This window comes from Chanodichthys erythropterus, chromosome 19 (assembly GCF_024489055.1).
Source record: "Chanodichthys erythropterus isolate Z2021 chromosome 19, ASM2448905v1, whole genome shotgun sequence".
NCBI lineage: Eukaryota > Metazoa > Chordata > Actinopteri > Cypriniformes > Xenocyprididae > Chanodichthys > Chanodichthys erythropterus.
The window spans coordinates 11,021,948-11,040,256 of record NC_090239.1 but is presented as its reverse complement, the minus strand read 5'-3'; the positions used below and the strand labels follow the sequence as shown (position 1 = coordinate 11,040,256).

Below are 18,309 nucleotides of genomic sequence, written 5' to 3'. Positions count from 1 at the left end.
TTCTGAGGATCCGCCGCGGTTCCTTAAGTCCAGAACCGGAGAACAAAGAGGTACATTCCCTCCTTTTCCAAACGAGTCCGTGTCGTATTTAATGAAGCTGTCTGAACTGGACGTGAAAATGCGTAAACTTTACAGTGTACATCGCAACTGAAGTGTTTGCAGTGTAGGTGGAGTGTTAGGAAGAGGAGTAATTAAAGATGGATGCATGTGGGATTTGAACTGTGTTGTGATGGGAAAATGTGAGAAGATCTTAAAGCTTATTTCGGAACCACACCTATGCTAAAGCTCAGTTGTTTAAAGTCATTTCTCTAGTGATTAAGGGAGTGACTGTTTATCATAGTTGTTTATTTTTGAAAGTCACTTTATGTAGGCATATAGTCACACATAGCCTACATTAAAGTCTGAGCTACAAAAATGTATGGAACATTTTCGCTGATATTGCCATGAAAAAAAGTTTCAGTTCATTTAATATTTAATATTTCTGTGACAACATGCACCAATAGCAGGGAATTCTGTCAAACTATAAGTTGTCACAATGGAACCTGCCATTAAATAACCCATAAACTTTTCCTATAAATGTAAAACAACAGCAAAAGTAAAATGTAACATTAAAAATATCAACTTATAAAATATAACCATAGTATCATATATGGCTCTGATGCTGCTTTGGTTCTGTGTTGAAATGCAGTATCAGAGCAACATTAAACTTTGTTGAAATCATAGTTTAAAATCTTTCTGTTTTATTATAATGTGATATTTTAATTCATATTTACATATTTATATACTTATGATTCCATATTTAAAATATTAAATTCATATTAGGTCAAGGCAGAATTCACACTTTGTCTTAAACCTGTTTGACAGCTCCACCATGTGACAACTAGTCCTTCTCTTCCTAGAAGGCCAGATAGTGTATGTGCACATTAGTAATGTGTGCAGGCTTGATTATTTAGCCAGTCTCTGTTTGGCACCACCAGCAGGGACCTGTGCTGAGAAGTGACCTCAGGTTCAAAACATTAGCCATGTGGATTTTGGCTTCTGTGTAATTTGGCTTCATTAGTGATTGTAGAAGAAAACCTGCCATGATCAGCATATAGTACACTAACAGGCTGAACTATTTTCCTTGTGTGCTCAGAAATGGCTCAAGATGTCTTATGAGACTGAGAAAAGTTGCCTGCTGGCTCCACAGGAATCACAAACACCATATGGTTGCCTCACAGCTAATGAGAAATATGAAATCCCAGGAATGGGAGAGGACAGGTACTGTGAGCGTGATGTTGAACACTATTTGTTACTGTCATTTATTAACATAGCTGTTTTATAGGGTTAATAAATCAAAACTGAATGATATGTTTTATTGTATTCCTGTATTGCAGTGTTTTAGAGATGCTGAGCTACTCAAAATTCTCTGATCTGGAGACATGGCTGTGTATGCCCTCCACTTTGTTACCCAGGAGCCGGGATTCAGTATGCTCCATGCTGCCACCGTCCCATGAGAATGACAATGGAGACACATATAAAGAAACCAGGTAATGTGTTTGTGAAAGAATTTAAAGACTAGTTTCTGCTAGTTCCTGTTTCTTTGTTACAGACCAGTTTGATGGCATTTTAGAGTAGGCGTTTCAGTTAAGGCCAATTTTCATATCCAACCAGAAATCTTATGTTTGTGTGTTTAGACTGTTCGCTTGGTTAGCAGTGTCTTGCTTTATCTTATAGACATGCAAAATCATAATCTTCTCTTTAACTGTTACACAGCTCTTTGGAATACACAATTCTTTTTGTGTGTAATAACTGAACTGTATATTTGACTATTGACAACAAAGTAACCTACACATTTTGCAAGTTCCAAGCCTCTTGTATCATTCTTCTCACATATTCAAATAATTACATCTCAAAAACATTTTGCATATTTATTTGTTAAGTAGCGTGCAGTAACTAGAGTAATGTACAGTCAGCTGATCATTATCAAGGGGGGAAAAAAACAGTTTCTGATTACTTGGACTTGCCATACTGAACATTAAAATTTGTAATCATAAATATATTTTCAATTTGAATTACAATATTAATGTTGAATCAAGATATACATAAAAATGCTACTTAAAATAAATATTTTATATATATACTGTATGTGTGTATATATATATATATATATATATATATATATATATATATATATATATATATATATATATGTAAGCAATTAGGTACGAGAGGCTACGCTTTGCATCGTGCCTAACAACGCCCTTCAGTGACTTATTCACGGTACAGCACTAACCTTGAGTACTTTATTGCTTTTATAAAGCGGTTACCACACAATACATATATTAAAGCCAAAAATATGTATCAATGCAACTTTCATAAAGTAAACTTTCACTAAAGCCTTAATTCCGCCGGAAAAAATAGTCCCTGACCGTGAACAGCAACAGAAGTTTCATTATTACACCATTAGATGGCGGCAAAGACCGTCTTTATGAGTGTGTCAGTCAGTAGCGAAGACTTTTACATTGAAAAGACTGAACTGTTGTGAATGTGAACACGGAACAAGACGCAACTGATAAATGCTTTGACTAGCGCTGTCAGTCATGGGAAAAGCCCTTAACAGTTAAAAGGACAAGATAATTACGGAGCCCCTAAAGGGACATGGTGGTAAAAAAAAAATGGGAAGGAAGGAAATTTTACGTGGTGGTGGAAAAAAATTTGGGATGGGAGGAATTTTTTTTTTTTAATATATTGCGTTCCCTCGCAAAGATGTTTTGCGTTCCCTCGCAAAGTTTTAATCGTTCCCTTGCTGTGAGCTCGGACGAACACTTCCTCTTTAATGTCCTGCTGGCTGGCAGTAGTGTTTCAGTTAGTAACATACGTTAATAATGCACACAAATAATGCGCGGCTAATAGAGTTTGAACTTGGACTCAAAAATGAAGAAATGCAGTCAGTGCTTATGTCAAGCAGTTCAGTTGGCAATATATACACAGATTCGAGCTTCCCGGATTAATAACTCGTTAGCTAAATGTTGTTAAAACACAAATGCAGCTACTTCCAACCATAGTAACCTAGACAACAAGCTACAACAACCCAATTTTCCTCAAATGTGCTTTATGCTTTTTTTTTTAAAAAAGCATAACGTTTATGATTATAATTATTAAATAAAATAAAATAATAATAACTACACTGTTATTGGTAAAAATATTAAATAAATTGTAATGCCATCAAATCCAGTAAGCAATCATCATGCAAAAGCTGTTGTAAGAATGTAAGCTGTGTACCAACATCATTTGTGTAAAGAAGGCCTTTATGTGCTACTTGCCAAACTAAGTGTACCTATAACCAGCAGGAGGGCAGTGATGTATGAACTGAATTCGGTGACAGTACAGTGTGTTACAGTGACGTTACTGAGTATTTTTCGTAATATAAAATGAGCAAAAGGGTTTCGGGTTTTGCACTTTTCAGACGGTCCCTTCAGGCGTGTATCTCCGCTGCCTGCTCAAAATTGGGTTGTTGTAGCTTGTTGTCTAGGTTACTATGATTGGAAGTAGCTGCATTTGTGTTTTAATAACGTTTAGCACACGAGTTATTAATCCGGGAAGCTCGAATCTGTGTATATATTGCCAACGGAACTGCTTGACATAAGCACTGACTGCATTTCTTAATTTTTGAGTCAAATTCAAACTCTATGAGCCGCGCATTGTGTGCATTATTAACGTATGTTACTAACTGAAACACTACTGCCAGCCAGTGGGACATTAAAGAGGAAGTGTTCCTCCGAGCTCACAGCAAGGGAACGATTATAACTTTGCGAGGGAACGCAAAACATCTTTGCGAGGGAACGCAATCTTTGCGAGGGAACGCAAAAAATCTTTGAGAGGGAACGCAATCTTTGCGAGGGAACGCAAAATATTTAAAAAAAAAAATTCCTCCCATCCCAAATTTTTTTCCACCACCACGTAAAATTTCCTTCCCATTTTTTTTCTACCACCATGTCCCTTTAGGGGCTCCGTAGATAATACATAGGACATTACAGATTTTTTATTATGAACATACCTGACCTGAAGGAAAATGCTAAATCTGAATGCAGGTAATAAACTCGCTCACTCGATCTCTTTCTCACAACACTCTTCTACATAATACAGTAAGCTTCAATGAACAATATCAACTGAGAACATACAGTTTACGTTGCTAAGAGTGGTTGCTAAGGGTGTTGTGTAGTGATACTTGAATAAAACACAGCAATTGACCATCAGAATCGAGGACAGGAACTAACTGTTTTATATATATATATATATATATATATATATATATATATATATATATATATATAGATATATATATATATATACATTACACATATGACATGTATATCACATATATAACATTTCGTTTTCAACTGTTTAGGAAATAATGTCTTTATTTTGACTTTACATTTGCAGTTGGTAGACTGCAATTCGTGTAGTGACCACATGATGTCATCATTTACACATTGTTTACACAAGTCAGTGTTTGGACCTTTTACTAGAAAGTTTAGGAAGTTCTAGTAGTAGCTGAAGAAACACACACACACACACACAGAGTTCTAATTTTATAACGATTGTAATGGCCATTCAAATGAGTCTTACTTCTCGCTGAACATTTCACTCCATATTTAATAACATCTAATTACTTTTGAGAATCTTATTAAATATGCTTGTTTTCTTTATACACACCTTTGAATGCATATTGAAACTAGGTGCAGAGAAGAGAGAATTACACTGACAGTACCAGCCAACCTACTACATGTTGAATCACTGTGGCTCTCGAGGTTTCAATAGCCAATCAAATCCAATCATGTCTTCTCAGCTACCTTTTATGCGGCACTCTCAAAAAAAACTGAATCATCAGAGCACCCCAAACCGTATGCTACAAAGCAGGCACAAAAATGCAATGCATACAATGACTAAGACCAGTTAATATTGCTTTAATCCTGCCTGGGGTAGAAAAGGAAACACACTGCCATCCAACTTTATGTAATCAGGCTACATTCATAAGCTTCAGCAGAGCAATTTATTAAAAACAAAAAGCCGGGTTCCATACTGCGATGGTGTTATTACATCTCTCAGTGGAAACAAAGCATTCACTGGAAACCTCTTCTTAACTTGCTACAGTTAATCAAGCCTCACAAAAGCAACAACTCGACCATCAGATATGTGCTACACTTGACTCTTGACAGACTGATATGGCTTTTGTGTGTGCGGCTGGCACACTTTAGCTGAAGGTGTAATTTAATATTTATGCTGGGCGCTGAATGCTCACTGGGGCCGCTTGCTGAGTTTTTTTTAAACCAGGGGCCTTCTTTTTACCCCGCAGCGATTACGTTGTTGATTTTACTATGAAAGGCTTTAGCTACGGGAAGTCCTGGGGAAAAACTGTGGTGTAAAATCTTGCAGGTGCATTTAAGTTTAATATGCTGCTCGTGGCTCATACGGAATCACATGGAAAATTTTTAATAACTTGTTTTACATGAAGAGAAGAAGTCCATGAGGGCATCATGTTTGCAATGGAACGGATTGTTGAGTTTTTGTTTAGAAGAAAAAAATCAGGATCCCACAAGAGAGGATCATGGAAAAGCCAAAGCTATACCCTTCCAGATTCCAGGTACTGTATATTCCTGAACAGAAAAAAGGGGTGTTTGTTTATTTTATATAACTATTTATTATTTTATTGAGGCTTTTGCTAAATGTATTAGTGCATGGTTAAATATTATATCTTCCACATTCAATTTTTTTTTTAACCATCTTGACTATAGAGTGCCCTCAATCTAAGAATTAAATTGTGCATATAATAAATGTCTATACCGCTTGATGCCTATAATATAATGCTTTAAAATATTCTCACATTTTGTTCTCACACACGTTTAATTCCCTGCTTTTTCTGACATACAGCTGAAAGCTGTAATTTTCTCAGTGTTGATTGGTATGGAAAAACCTGCGTTTTTCACTGCTGGTATGACACACTGTGCGGTACGGGGGAGCTCAATTGTGATCATGAAAACATCACGATATGACAGCTAATTATAGTGGAGTGACAGCAGAAATGAAATCTCTTTTGTTCCACAGGCCCCCTGAGAAAGAGTCTAGCCATCTGAGCCAGTGCCAGGATAGGAAAACCCATCAATTGCCACCCTCTCCGCTCCTGCCAGTTTCAGCCTCCCCTCACTCCTCATCGCCCCTGCGGACCACCTCAACTCCTCTGCCCAAGCCCACCAGAGACTCCTGTCATGGCGGAGTGAGTGTGAGGAAACGCCGGCGCCTGGCAGCCAGCCCCGGAGGACTGCACTGGGACGCATCAGGTATGCCAATCACAAACTGCATCCATTCATCATAGTATCAGATACCACCTCCTCTCCAAAACTCTTTTGGCTCTCTATATGTATGATTGTGCCAGTGCTGTGGTTCGAATCTTCTTTGAGAAAGTCAAAAAATATATATGTCTAGTATTTCAGTGTTTGAACTTCTATATTTGAGTTTGAGGTCTTGTGGGTGGATTGATTTCTTGTCTTGTTCGCTACGTTTCGCCAAGTATTGCTTGCAGTGCTGTTTGTTTTTATTTGCTCAATTGCCTGTTACATCCAATTTCATCAAGCAATTTGCACAGTTTGACATAAATATTTGTGAAATTCGAGGGCAAAGGTTCTCTGCAAAATTAATGACTTGAGTAATCTAGCTAATTGCTTCTGCCTGGAATGATACTCTCACTGTGTTTTGTTGCAATTACCTATAGTAAATGACTGTTGTTGTGAAATACTTTAGGTATATGAAATGCTAATTTATTCCCAGCTGGAAAAAAAAAAAATCTAAGAATGTTTTGCTGACATTCCTATAGAGATATAAAAATGAATGTTCCCTGAACGTTCAAAAAAAATCCAGTTTTTTAAATGTTTTAAAAACGTTTTTTCTTAGTTATACGAATGTTACGGGAACATTCAATTTTATAACTTTGCAAACATTATGGGAATGTTACTTTTTAATTTTTTCTGAACATTCTAAAAAAAAATGTTAGAATTTGTTTAGTTGAATGTTAGATCATTCAATGATCTAACATTTTAAGAACATTATTTAATACCAGATAACTTTGAATGAACATTCTATTAATGTTATTGGAAAAACATTTCTTCATAACTTTGAAAGAACCTTGCCAGAACGTTAGACAAACGTCCAACTAAAACGTTCCATGAACGATGTTTAAATAACTTTTTTGTGCTAACATTTTGAGAGTGTTATTAAAGACCAGATAACTTTAAATGAACATTGTATTAATGTTACTGGAAGAAGATTTGTTCATAACTTTGAGAGAACCTTGCCAGAACCTTTCCAAAGTTCTGAGAATGTTCCATGTTAGCTGGGTTACCGTAAATCCTTAGACATGTCATACTATTTTATATAATGGCATTAGGGCTGGAACAATAAATCGTTGAATCGCGAATCGAGAAATGATTCTGGATCGATTGTGAGATTTATCGTGACTCTATCGTGATTCTCTCTCGAATCGATTCTGAGCTTAGTTTTTAACAGCAGACGCAGTGGGCTACTTTTACATTGTTGCCGCGGGTTTATTTTTAGTCCCTGGAATGTGAATTTTACCAGGGGACCCCCGCCCCCGGAACACGATTTTTAACTTGAGCAGCAATTTGGCGGGTTTTGTTGTAAAGACCTGGCAACCGTGAGCAGAAGGCACTGCGTACTTTAGAAACAGCCATACTCTGCTCTCTTCCAATTCCTTACACACACCACTTGAACTTTATATAAAATAATCTTTCATGACAAGAGTGTTTGCAGTAGGCTCTTTACATTAATCTCGCGCGATAAAAACATTCTGAGTTGTAAGTACATAACCAAACAGACTAGCATTCTTCTTCATCAACATTTGAGTGTGCGGCCTAGAGCGCCATCTGCTGAATATCTCAGAATAGATCCACAAATTGAGATGAATCAATTTATTCTCCCAGCCCTTTACAAAACCCATCCATATTGAAACTAAAAGAGATGAGACACAGCAATTAAATCAAATAGTTGCACATTTTTAAATAACGAGGGTATCCTACAGAACATATCACTGTATGTGTTTCATATTAGTGTTTTTACCAACCTCATCCTGGAGTTCATGCTGTTATGCTGCCAATCGTTAGGGGTGACTCCGTCATTAGCGCTCTTGTTGTATGTGGAAATGACTCCTAATTGCAGGTTTAACTGTGACACTGCCCTGCAGGCAATGTTCATTAGCACTATCGCAATAGTAGTGGTGAACCTTATGGATGGCATAATGAGTAATTCATTTTACAAGAACTTAGCAGGGATACCAACATTTTCTGGTACTCTACATAGAGATGAAGATGAGATATTTATTTAGTCACCCCCCAACCCCACCAACCCTTCAAAAGAGTATTATCACTATCTTTAGGGGTGGCACAGAATGGCAGGAAACGACTTTTGTTGATGCCATAAACAGCTCTGCCTATCTCTGGAGGAGTGTATGATTGGTATGTAAACAGTGGAGGGTGCTACCATTAAAGAGTTTGTTCACCAAAAAATGTTAATTCTGTCATCATTTACTCACCCTCATGTTGTTCCAATCCTGACTTTATTTCTTCCATGGAACGCAATAGACGTTAGGCAGATTGTTCACACTTTTCTCTTTACAATGTATACATAAAAGTATCATAAAAGAAGTCTACGCAATTCATGTGCCATTTTCCACGACTACTGAAAGTAAGTATTCAGGGTTGGTATGAGATGAGGATGAGTAAATAATGGTGAACTATCCCTTTAAGAGTATATGACGCTGTTTAGAATACTAGCATACTACTCTTACTATTGTTGCAGTAAAAAAAATTATGTTTGTGCAGTATGTATATACAGTGTGCAAATTGTATGTATGTATGGAATACCCGAATAATCTACTGTTCAACAATTTATGAACACTTCAATACATTGAGCTCACTCTATTTCTAGTATGAAAATTTCAGCATTTTTTGGTTGTGGTTTGGACTGTAACAAAATGTAACATATTTACAATAGGTAAATGTAATAAAATGGAAAATAAATGTATCTTATATCCATGATGGATTTTTAAAAATGTATATAAGGTGGATAAACATTTTAAATGAGAGTTTTTCAGAGGTGGTAAATGGAAACCTAGTGTGCATAGTGTGACAATATCATGGCAACAGTGTAGTATAATACTGTTATAATATGTGTATACTGTATGCAATGATAAATGTTGTACATTTATCACTGCATACAGTATACACTATTTAAAAGTTTGAGGTCAGTAAGATTAATTTAGTTATTTTAGGACGCAGTAAATTGATCAAAGTGACAGTAAAGACATTTATAATGTTACAAAAGTTTATTTCAAATAAATGCTGTTTCTATTTATTTATTTTTTACTTTGTGTTTTATCAATGAATCCTGAAAAAGAAATGTATCATAGTTTCCACAAAAATATTAAGCAGCACAACTTTTTTCAAAACTGATAGTAGTAAAAATTGTTTCTTTAGCAGCAAATCAGCATATTAGAACGATTTCTGAAGGATCATGTGACAATTCAGCATTGCCATCACAGGAATAAATTACTTTTTAAAATATATTAAAATAGAAAGCAGTTGTTCTAAATTGTATTTATATTACACAATATTACTATTTTTACTGTATTTTTAAGCCTTGGCGAGCAATAGAGACTTCTTTAAAAAACATTAAGGTTAAAAAATCTTACTGACCCTAGACTTTTGAACTATAGTGTACTTTTTTTACATACTATTTTTAAAGTACTTTCTAGAGCTTCTACAGCATATGCTGCACAGAATACAGCTGACAGTACACTTGTGCATTCTGAACATATATCTGATCAAATGTCATTTTGATAAAGTGTACTTTAGCACAGGAAACATGCTTTTTTTAGTACAAGCTTTATCAGATTCAAAGATTTGCAAAACATCAGCGTAGCCATGCCATTGTAAGCATGATAGCAAACAACGATAGCATTTTCCACACCTTTGTTTGGTTTGTTAAAGAGACTGTGTTTTCCATACCTACTGTAGATTCACCTTTGGGCTAAAAGTGAAAGGAATGAAAAGGAAAGTGGTGTTGATGTGATGTCCCTCTAGGGATTCTGGAATTGTTTCCACTGAAGTGTTCAGTACACATATTGATGTCAGCAGTAGCGTCAGAATCAATATTTTATCCAAAGAGCTCCAATAGGTGCTGGGTGTTATCTTCCTTTAATGACACCATCTTGTGTAATAGAATGAGTGCTGCGGGAGGATTGTTTTCAGCTACTGAGTTCTCTGTTTTTTACCTGGGGATGTGAGAATCAGACTTAATGTGCCAAATGATGCAATCAGTGTTAGATAACCCCTCTGTACAGGGAACCGCTAAATGGCACAAGCCGGAAATTATAGGCTAAAAGGGTTGTCTGGGTGAAAGCAGTTAAATGTCTTTTTATTGCTTTTTTTGGCATTACTTTAGTATGAGCAATCTCTGATTATGTAATAAAACATTCTGTAAAATTTACATTTTGCAATCTAAATTAAATTACATATAAAATTAATGTTGAATTTTGTGAATCATGAATTTTCTAATTCATCAACTACCCCAGTCGTCCAGTAGAGTTCACTATTGCATTTGATCATCAGAAATGAACGGAAGAGATGACTGAGTAGCAAAGGTCTTATTACTGTTTTCAACCCACGGCTCTATTGAATTTAATTCCGTAATTTCTGAACAGGACGTGCTGTAGGGCAGTAGAAGCTCGGTCATTTTGTTCCAAAGACTTTGTTCTTTTTCCCTTAAAATGTCAGTTATCATTCAAACTGTAGCTGGTGATTAATCACACAGCCGTGTTTCAGCATTAAATGGAATTGGAGACACTTTGTATTTAATGTCTGATGATTTGCACTGGTGCTGAGGGTGAACATCACCATTACAGAAGATCTGGCTGTTCATTTTGTTCCTGATGTGTAGTTATTTTTGATTTTTGATTTATTTATCTTAGAGCACAGATGTTAAAGCTGCAATGTGTAATTCTTGAGCCACTAATATCACCATACAGAATTGGAAAAATAACCATACACTCCCCCATCTGTCATTGGTCAGTCATATATACAGTATAATCCAGCCCCAAACTCATGCCATTGGTTGAGCAAATGTTGTTGTGTCAGGCTGTTGATGCTGTCACATTAAAAAAAGAATTATCAAACTTTTTAACATATTACTTCTTTGCATCATTTTCATTTTTAAGGATTGGTTCACCAAAAAATGAAAATTCTGTCATTAATTACTCACCCTCATGACGTTCCAAACCCGTAAGACATTTGTTCATCTTCAGAAGATCTTTTTGATGACATCCGAGAGCTTTCTGTCCCTCCATTGACAGTACCACTTTATTAATCAATTTATTAAATCATTTATTATTAATTTAAATCAATTAAAAAGTTAATAAAAGTTATTATTATACTATTATTAAAATAAAACATTTTTAATTTAATAATTAATTGCAAATAAACTTATATTTTTATTGTTTATTTAATTATTTAATTATTATTTCTTTTTTCAATTAACATGATCACTACTTTCAGGGATCATTCACCCAAAAATTAAAATTCTGTCATCATTAACTCTGCCTCAAGTTCTTCCAAACCTGTATGACTTTCTTTCTTCTGCTGAACACTGTTTGGTTACCCATATTCTTCAAAATATCTTCTTTTATGTTCAGCAGAAAAAAAGAAATTCATACAGGTTTGGAACAACTTGAGGGTGAGTAAATGATGACAGAAGTTTTATTTTTGGGTGAACTATCCCTTTAATTCTGTACGGTAGCAATGTAATAAAATCTCCCTAGAAGCCTCTACAATATCGGCAAATATGTTGCTAAGCTTGAATGGCTAACATAGGGTCGTCCTCCTCTAATGATACTCATTGACATACTCTGTGTCTTTTGGCATGAAATATGGTCTTCCCAATGAATGAACAGACCAGTGACCCTAGAGCCAACACCTCTTTACCCTTTGCTTTTGAGGATGATGAAAATGGAGCCCAAACTGTTGTCATGGAAACTGGGATCATTAGCACCAGCTGTGGTTTGTTTTAAAGTCTTAAGATTCTTCTCACGTCTTTAATTTAGTTGGACTTGGTGTTAAATTACACTTATCAAATGCTTTACTCTCGACCGCGCTTGAAAGACAGCCTCGGCGCTTCATCAACACGCCGACATCCTTGTGTCCATCCGTGGATGATTCTCAAACAAAATGGGTAATTGGACAAATTGGATCACTCCTATAATTTGTGTTTTGATCACTTATTTGACTTTAAAGTGGGGTCATTTGTAAAACCATTTTTCATGCTCATTTGGTTTTTACGTGCGCTCAGCCATGGAGTTTCACTCAAGCTGTAGGAGGGTTTACAAATAGTGTCACCGCAGGTGATGTGATATAACAGCTTTACACCACACAGAGATGCTTGGTTATGAATCTATGCTGACATCAGACTGTTGGGATTAAATCTCAAACCTCTTTACTGTGTTGGTGACTCATCAGTGTGTCCTAGAAAGCTGAAAATAAATAGATATTCATACCTCTGTTAGTAGTTTAATCTGAGTATCTGATGAATATCAACAAACAGCATCAGTTGGCAAAATAATATATTTTAATATCATGTCATATATCAATATGGTGTGTGGAAATGCTGTGAACGCATCGAAGCAGATGGTATGAGTATATGCGAGCTCATGATGTGAAAATAATGTCTAGTTGTGGTAGCCAGAACACCACAGGAATCTGTCGTTAGGGACCAATTGAAGGAACTTAATATGGTTCAGTTGGATACATGACACACACAGACACTCATCAGTTTTAGGTTTCATTCTTCTACAGTCACCATCATTTCCATAGTGACGAGCTAACAAAGTTCAAGTCTATGTATCTGACAAGTGAGATTACATAAGAGTTTAAGGCTTTAGCATGCAATCCACACTTGATATGACACCTGGGTAACTAATGAGAATCCTTGAATGGTTTTCATTGGATGTTTGTTTTTGTGAATTTGTCAATGGAACACACAGTGCAGTGAACTGGTCTGAGAATTGACTGTGATTATTTTCTGGTGTGGTTCATTAATATTGGCAGTTCAGCATTAAAATACCATTCTACTAGTACTGCCATGGTTTTCTGGAACATGGTAATACTAGTTGGTATTGTTTGATGTTCCTTGGAGTGCCATGTTAGTACAGTAGTACATGAATATGTTAATCATTTAAAGGGGTGGTTCATTATGATTTCACTTGTTTAACTTTAGTTAGTGTGTAATGTTGCTGTTTGAGCATAAACAACATCTGCAAAGTTAGGACGCTCAAAGTTCAATGCAAAGCGAGATATTTTCTTTTAAAGAATTCTCTGTTTAAGGACTACAACAAATGGCTGGTAGGGACTACAACGAGCTTTTTCCCAGGTTGGTGACATCACTAAGCCTAAGATTTACATAAACCCTGCCCCCGAGAACATGCAACAAAGGGGTGAGGCCATGTTTTTGCAATATAGTGTGTAACACGAATGCAATAGCATGTCATAAAAGCAAGATAACAACATGACAAGTTATAACCGTAATTAAACTAAACTATACCTGTTCTATCTTCATGCAGTATATATTCTCTGGCTCTGTAGGATCTTACAACAGTTCCCACTCGAGCGATTTATAGATTATCATGACAGAGTATGCTAGTCAATGACTTTAAGATAGTTAACTCCACATCAGCTACATAAATTCACCAACTAACCATTCAGAAATGTCCTGTTGCATTTTACATGTTGTCACTTCTTCTTGAATCTCTCCATCATTGTCCGACTCCGTTTTGAACATAAAAGGCTGAACAGTTTCTAAAATTTTCAGTGAGCCTTTGTGAGGTAATCGACGCTGCTAACACAAGCTCTTGAAACTCCGCCCTCTTCTTGAGAGCAGCAGCTCATTTGCATTTAAAGGTACACACACACAAATTGAGCGTTTTTGCTCACCCTTAAAATCTGAAAAATTTAACATGCAATAAAAAATTATCTGTGGGGTATTTTGAGCTAAAACTTCACATACACACTCTGGGGACATTAGAGACTTATTTTACATTTTGTAAAAATGGCATTATATTTTCAAAAATGGGCACGTCTTTGCCCTGTGGACTTTCAGAAAATCAACTTAAATGAAGTGTTTTTACACTTCATTTTGACCATTTTGATCATTAGGACCTTTATTAAACAAAAAGACATGAAATTCGTTTGAATAAAAATCAACCCCTGGGGCATAAAAGTGCATGTCATTGGAAAAAACACCCATATATCAACGCATTACTATCTGATATCATCATTGTACTTTTTGTTGTTCAGTTTGGCTTGTTTATTTTCCTTAGGGAGTTACTTTAAAATTCATCTCCATTTTGTCAATAAACAAGTGCTGCCGAATTAATGTAATCTGTATGCAGCACATTTATGCAATTTGTTGACTCTTTTCACAAACTGGCTTCACATATTTGAGCTTGGTTATCAGAATGGTTAAGGTTTTTGTCAGGACACCATTAAAATCTGTTGTAAAACAGTGTAAAACAGTGGATTAGCTATAACACCGAATTCATAAATGTTTATTTGACGTCTGCTTCAGAGGAGTTTCTCTTCGCAACAGTCTCTGCAAAGAAGACAATAGCAGCGCAGTCTTCATGCAGTTTTAATTGTAAGTTGAGGAGACAGAACAATGCAGTAGCTCAGTGGATGAACAGCTAGAACTGCTGCCCACCAGCTGATGGTACAGAGAAACCAAACACCCCGCTTACAATCCTAGTGGCATACGGTGCACGTGTGTGTGTTTACATTATAAACCTCCAGTTTACAAGAACAGTCTTTAAGATACTTGTATACTTTACAGTTTAATGTTACTTGAGGTGAATTTTCACGCATTTAACCGACTTTTATTCATCTATGTGGTGCAATAGTTGGTAATTTATTTATTTTTTATGCTGTGTTCATTACTGTGAAACTGTTACAGACATGACTCACTAGAGAAGCTGTGGGAAGTTTAATCAGAGCAGTCAAATGAGAATTGAGTGGAACTGAGATGATGGGCTATTTAAAATATGTTATTACAAAATGGATAGAATTGCCTAGTCATAATTTGTATTCCTTCTTTAAGTGATTTCTCATTCATACTGTACCAAATGTGTCCTTCCCTCGTTTTCTACACACACACACACACAAAAAAAAGTTGAGGCAAATATTTAATATATATGTGAACAACAAATAAAATTTCCGTCCTTTTGGATTACATAGTTTTAAAATTAATAAACGAATGCGTATTTGTCAGTCATACATACAGTAAATGGAACAGGCAAAGCTCAAAAAGTCATGGCATAGTTTATTATTACCTTTTATTTAAATAATAATAAAAATAATTAAATTAATTTATTAAAATAGCTTAGAATCAATGGGTCTCATTCATGAAACAAGAGCAGAACAAATTTTTGTGTAAATCGTGTGTAAAGTGGTTCTGGCGTAAATTTTCGGATTCATTAAAATGTTCGTATTTTCCGAACGTATGTTAGTTGGTACGAAAGAAATCTACACCTGCTCCCAGTCACACGTAAATAGTGCGTTTAACATCCGAACGTTTTGCTCATTAATAAGGCTGCATTTTAATTCACCTTAATAAGGTACATTACACAGCATTTTGAAAAAATATTATATATATAGTAATCAAATACGTTTTTTCTTTTTACTTTTGTTGTGAGAGCCAGTAATAAGCTGCGTTCACGTCACCTTGTATTTACCGCTATCTTGAAATGACGTTATATTCGGAGCTGTTCGCGTCCTTTTGGTCCTTGGACTGGAAATTATGCGTTTCCATGGCACCACTATCAACACCTAATAATTAAATCTACAGCGGTCAGGTGGTATAGTGGCCACATGTTACATGTGGGAGCTTTCAGAAAACTCCCAGCTTACAAACTGTAATTACGAACTCTATGAGGGCGTGAACGCTTTTTACAAGCTAGAATCTTGTAACTACAGGAATTACGAGGCCACGTGAACGCACCTAGAGCATCTGCAAACGGAGCACTTTAATCAAATAATGAATTGATTTCAATAGGGCTGGGCAAACTATGGAACTTGTTTCCTATAAAATGGCCAAAATCCTTCATTTGGTGTCATAAAATGATGCCCATATATAGTTGTCAGTCGGATTTAATGGGCGGGATTTATGGTAATTGAGAATGAACGTGCACGCGCGTCCCATTTACGACTGATTGGAATTCATTAACACACACACATTTCACTATCACTTCTGACGTTTACGAAGTATTTGTGAATCAGGAGGAGAGTTTTCGGGAAAGTCTGTTTACGCGCAAATCACTCACATATTTACTCGTATATTTACGAATGTTTCATGAATGAGACCCAATGTGTTCACTGTGAAAACAATAAAATGTATTCAGTTCACAAGTATGAACATGTTTAAAATATGGCTACACATTAAAAAATATATATATATTTTCATGATTCGTTAAAACAACATTATTTTCTTTTGTCAAATCAACTTCTATAATTAATATGGTTGAGATAACTTAATCTTTTGAGTTTCTGTTGATTAAACCAGTCGCCTTCATTGTATTAACTCAAATTTTTAATTTCAGTGAACTCAAAATTTTAAGGCAACCAGGTAACTTACTTTTTTAACTTTTTTTTTTGTAACAATTCAGTGTAGCTGTGGAACAAGCAATATTCAGTTAGATGAAATGTATAATTTATTGATGATAAATATATAAACCTGGTTATAGTGTATATATAAAACATTCATTTTATTAGTAGTATTACAGAAATCCTACCTGTCTCTTTCCTGTTTCATTTATGTATGACAAATGTGCATCACTTTAAGTTTATTAGCTTGCTTATGTGTGTAATCCAAACTGACTGAAATTTCATATGCAGTTCAAATATGTAAAATCTTAAATTTAGGCCTAAATATTTTTTTGGGTCGTATGAATGAAAACCACAAACGCTTCAAGATGTGTGTTCTTGTGAGGAGAGAGGTTTTGGTTCTGTCCTCATTATCTAGTGTTTTCTTTCTCTCTGGGTGTCAGTTATCACCTGAGGTGTCTGTTTCTCTCTTTCAGGGTCAGTGCTGCGTGACCACGACCGAGGGGAGACGTCGTCACTGTCGGAAGTGAAGCGCTTCCCTCGGACTGTGAATTTAGAGAGCCGTGTCCCAGAGCTTTGGAGGGATCGAGAGGCTCTTAGGAAGACCATATCCGTCGATGACCGCCTTCTCCAGCAAACGCCTAGTGAACATCACAGACTCCTCAGCCGACTGGAGAGGGGCAAGAAGAAACTCAGGAACATCAATGTGAGTGGTAGAGATGTCTCATATTGCTGTCAGATAGAGGTTAGATAGACACTTTAATGAATTCCACATTGGTCAAAGTTACAAATGGGCCCTTTGTTGCTTGTTTATTACAATGTCTTGTTTGTTTACTCGCACATATTCTTGTGTTTAAGGACAACTCTTAGCTTTATCCACCTTTGTAGGCGGATATTGATGTAGCACATACAGCGTTTTGACAGTTTCACAGCTGCTGCGTTATTGCCGTGAGGTTCTTCATAGACGCTCAGTTGTGTAACCGTTCAAAAAAGAGGTATGCTTGCCCAGAATTCATCCTGGAGTTTGATCATGGCTTTCTATTCAGTGAACACTCATCTGTCATCCTACACCAGTGAGTCAGTGCTTTGAGGACGCATTGCCTTGTAACCTTACATTAGGGACTTTTGCAGAACATGAATTCGATCTGCATACATTTGCCTTATTTAAAAAGCTACTTCTGTGCAGTTCTGTGAAAGCTTTTATGTATAGGCTACTGTATAAATGTATATGTTAAGAGGGGATAGATAAAGAAGCGTTTGTAATGTATGCTTTTGTGAGCTGGCCTCAAATGATCATGGTTATGAATAGCAATGAGATATGTGCATTTCAAACTTCTCAGAATGAATTGATTAAACCAAACTTTATCTTGTTTAAAACTAATTCACCTCGTAGCCAATCAGCTACTACAGAACTACAATCCCATGAAGCATTGCGAACAGCATAATCGAATTAAAAACGATAGAGAAATATAAAACTACTCATTTACAAATGTTAATTACATGTATAAAAGCAATATACTTTAAGTTTATTGCAAAATATGCATATATATATATATATATATATATATATATATATATATATATGTATGTATATGTAGTATTTTGAGAGTGTAGAGAG

At 35.8% G+C, this 18,309-nt stretch overlaps 1 protein-coding gene across 2 annotated transcripts in view; it reads left to right on the top strand.

The window, feature by feature from the left end:
• The window catches only part of ankfn1a (ankyrin repeat and fibronectin type III domain containing 1a), a 91,749-nt gene continuing 73,440 nt past the window's right edge, over positions 1-18,309 (top strand). For both annotated transcript variants that reach the window (XM_067369637.1, XM_067369636.1), the window contains exons 1-5: positions 1-50; positions 1,136-1,260; positions 1,377-1,529; positions 6,088-6,320; positions 17,168-17,397. In XM_067369637.1, the coding sequence (XP_067225738.1) occupies positions 1,148-1,260; positions 1,377-1,529; positions 6,088-6,320; positions 17,168-17,397 (729 nt within the window). In that variant the 5' untranslated portion in view covers positions 1-50; positions 1,136-1,147. The remainder of the gene's footprint in view (positions 51-1,135; positions 1,261-1,376; positions 1,530-6,087; positions 6,321-17,167; positions 17,398-18,309) is intronic.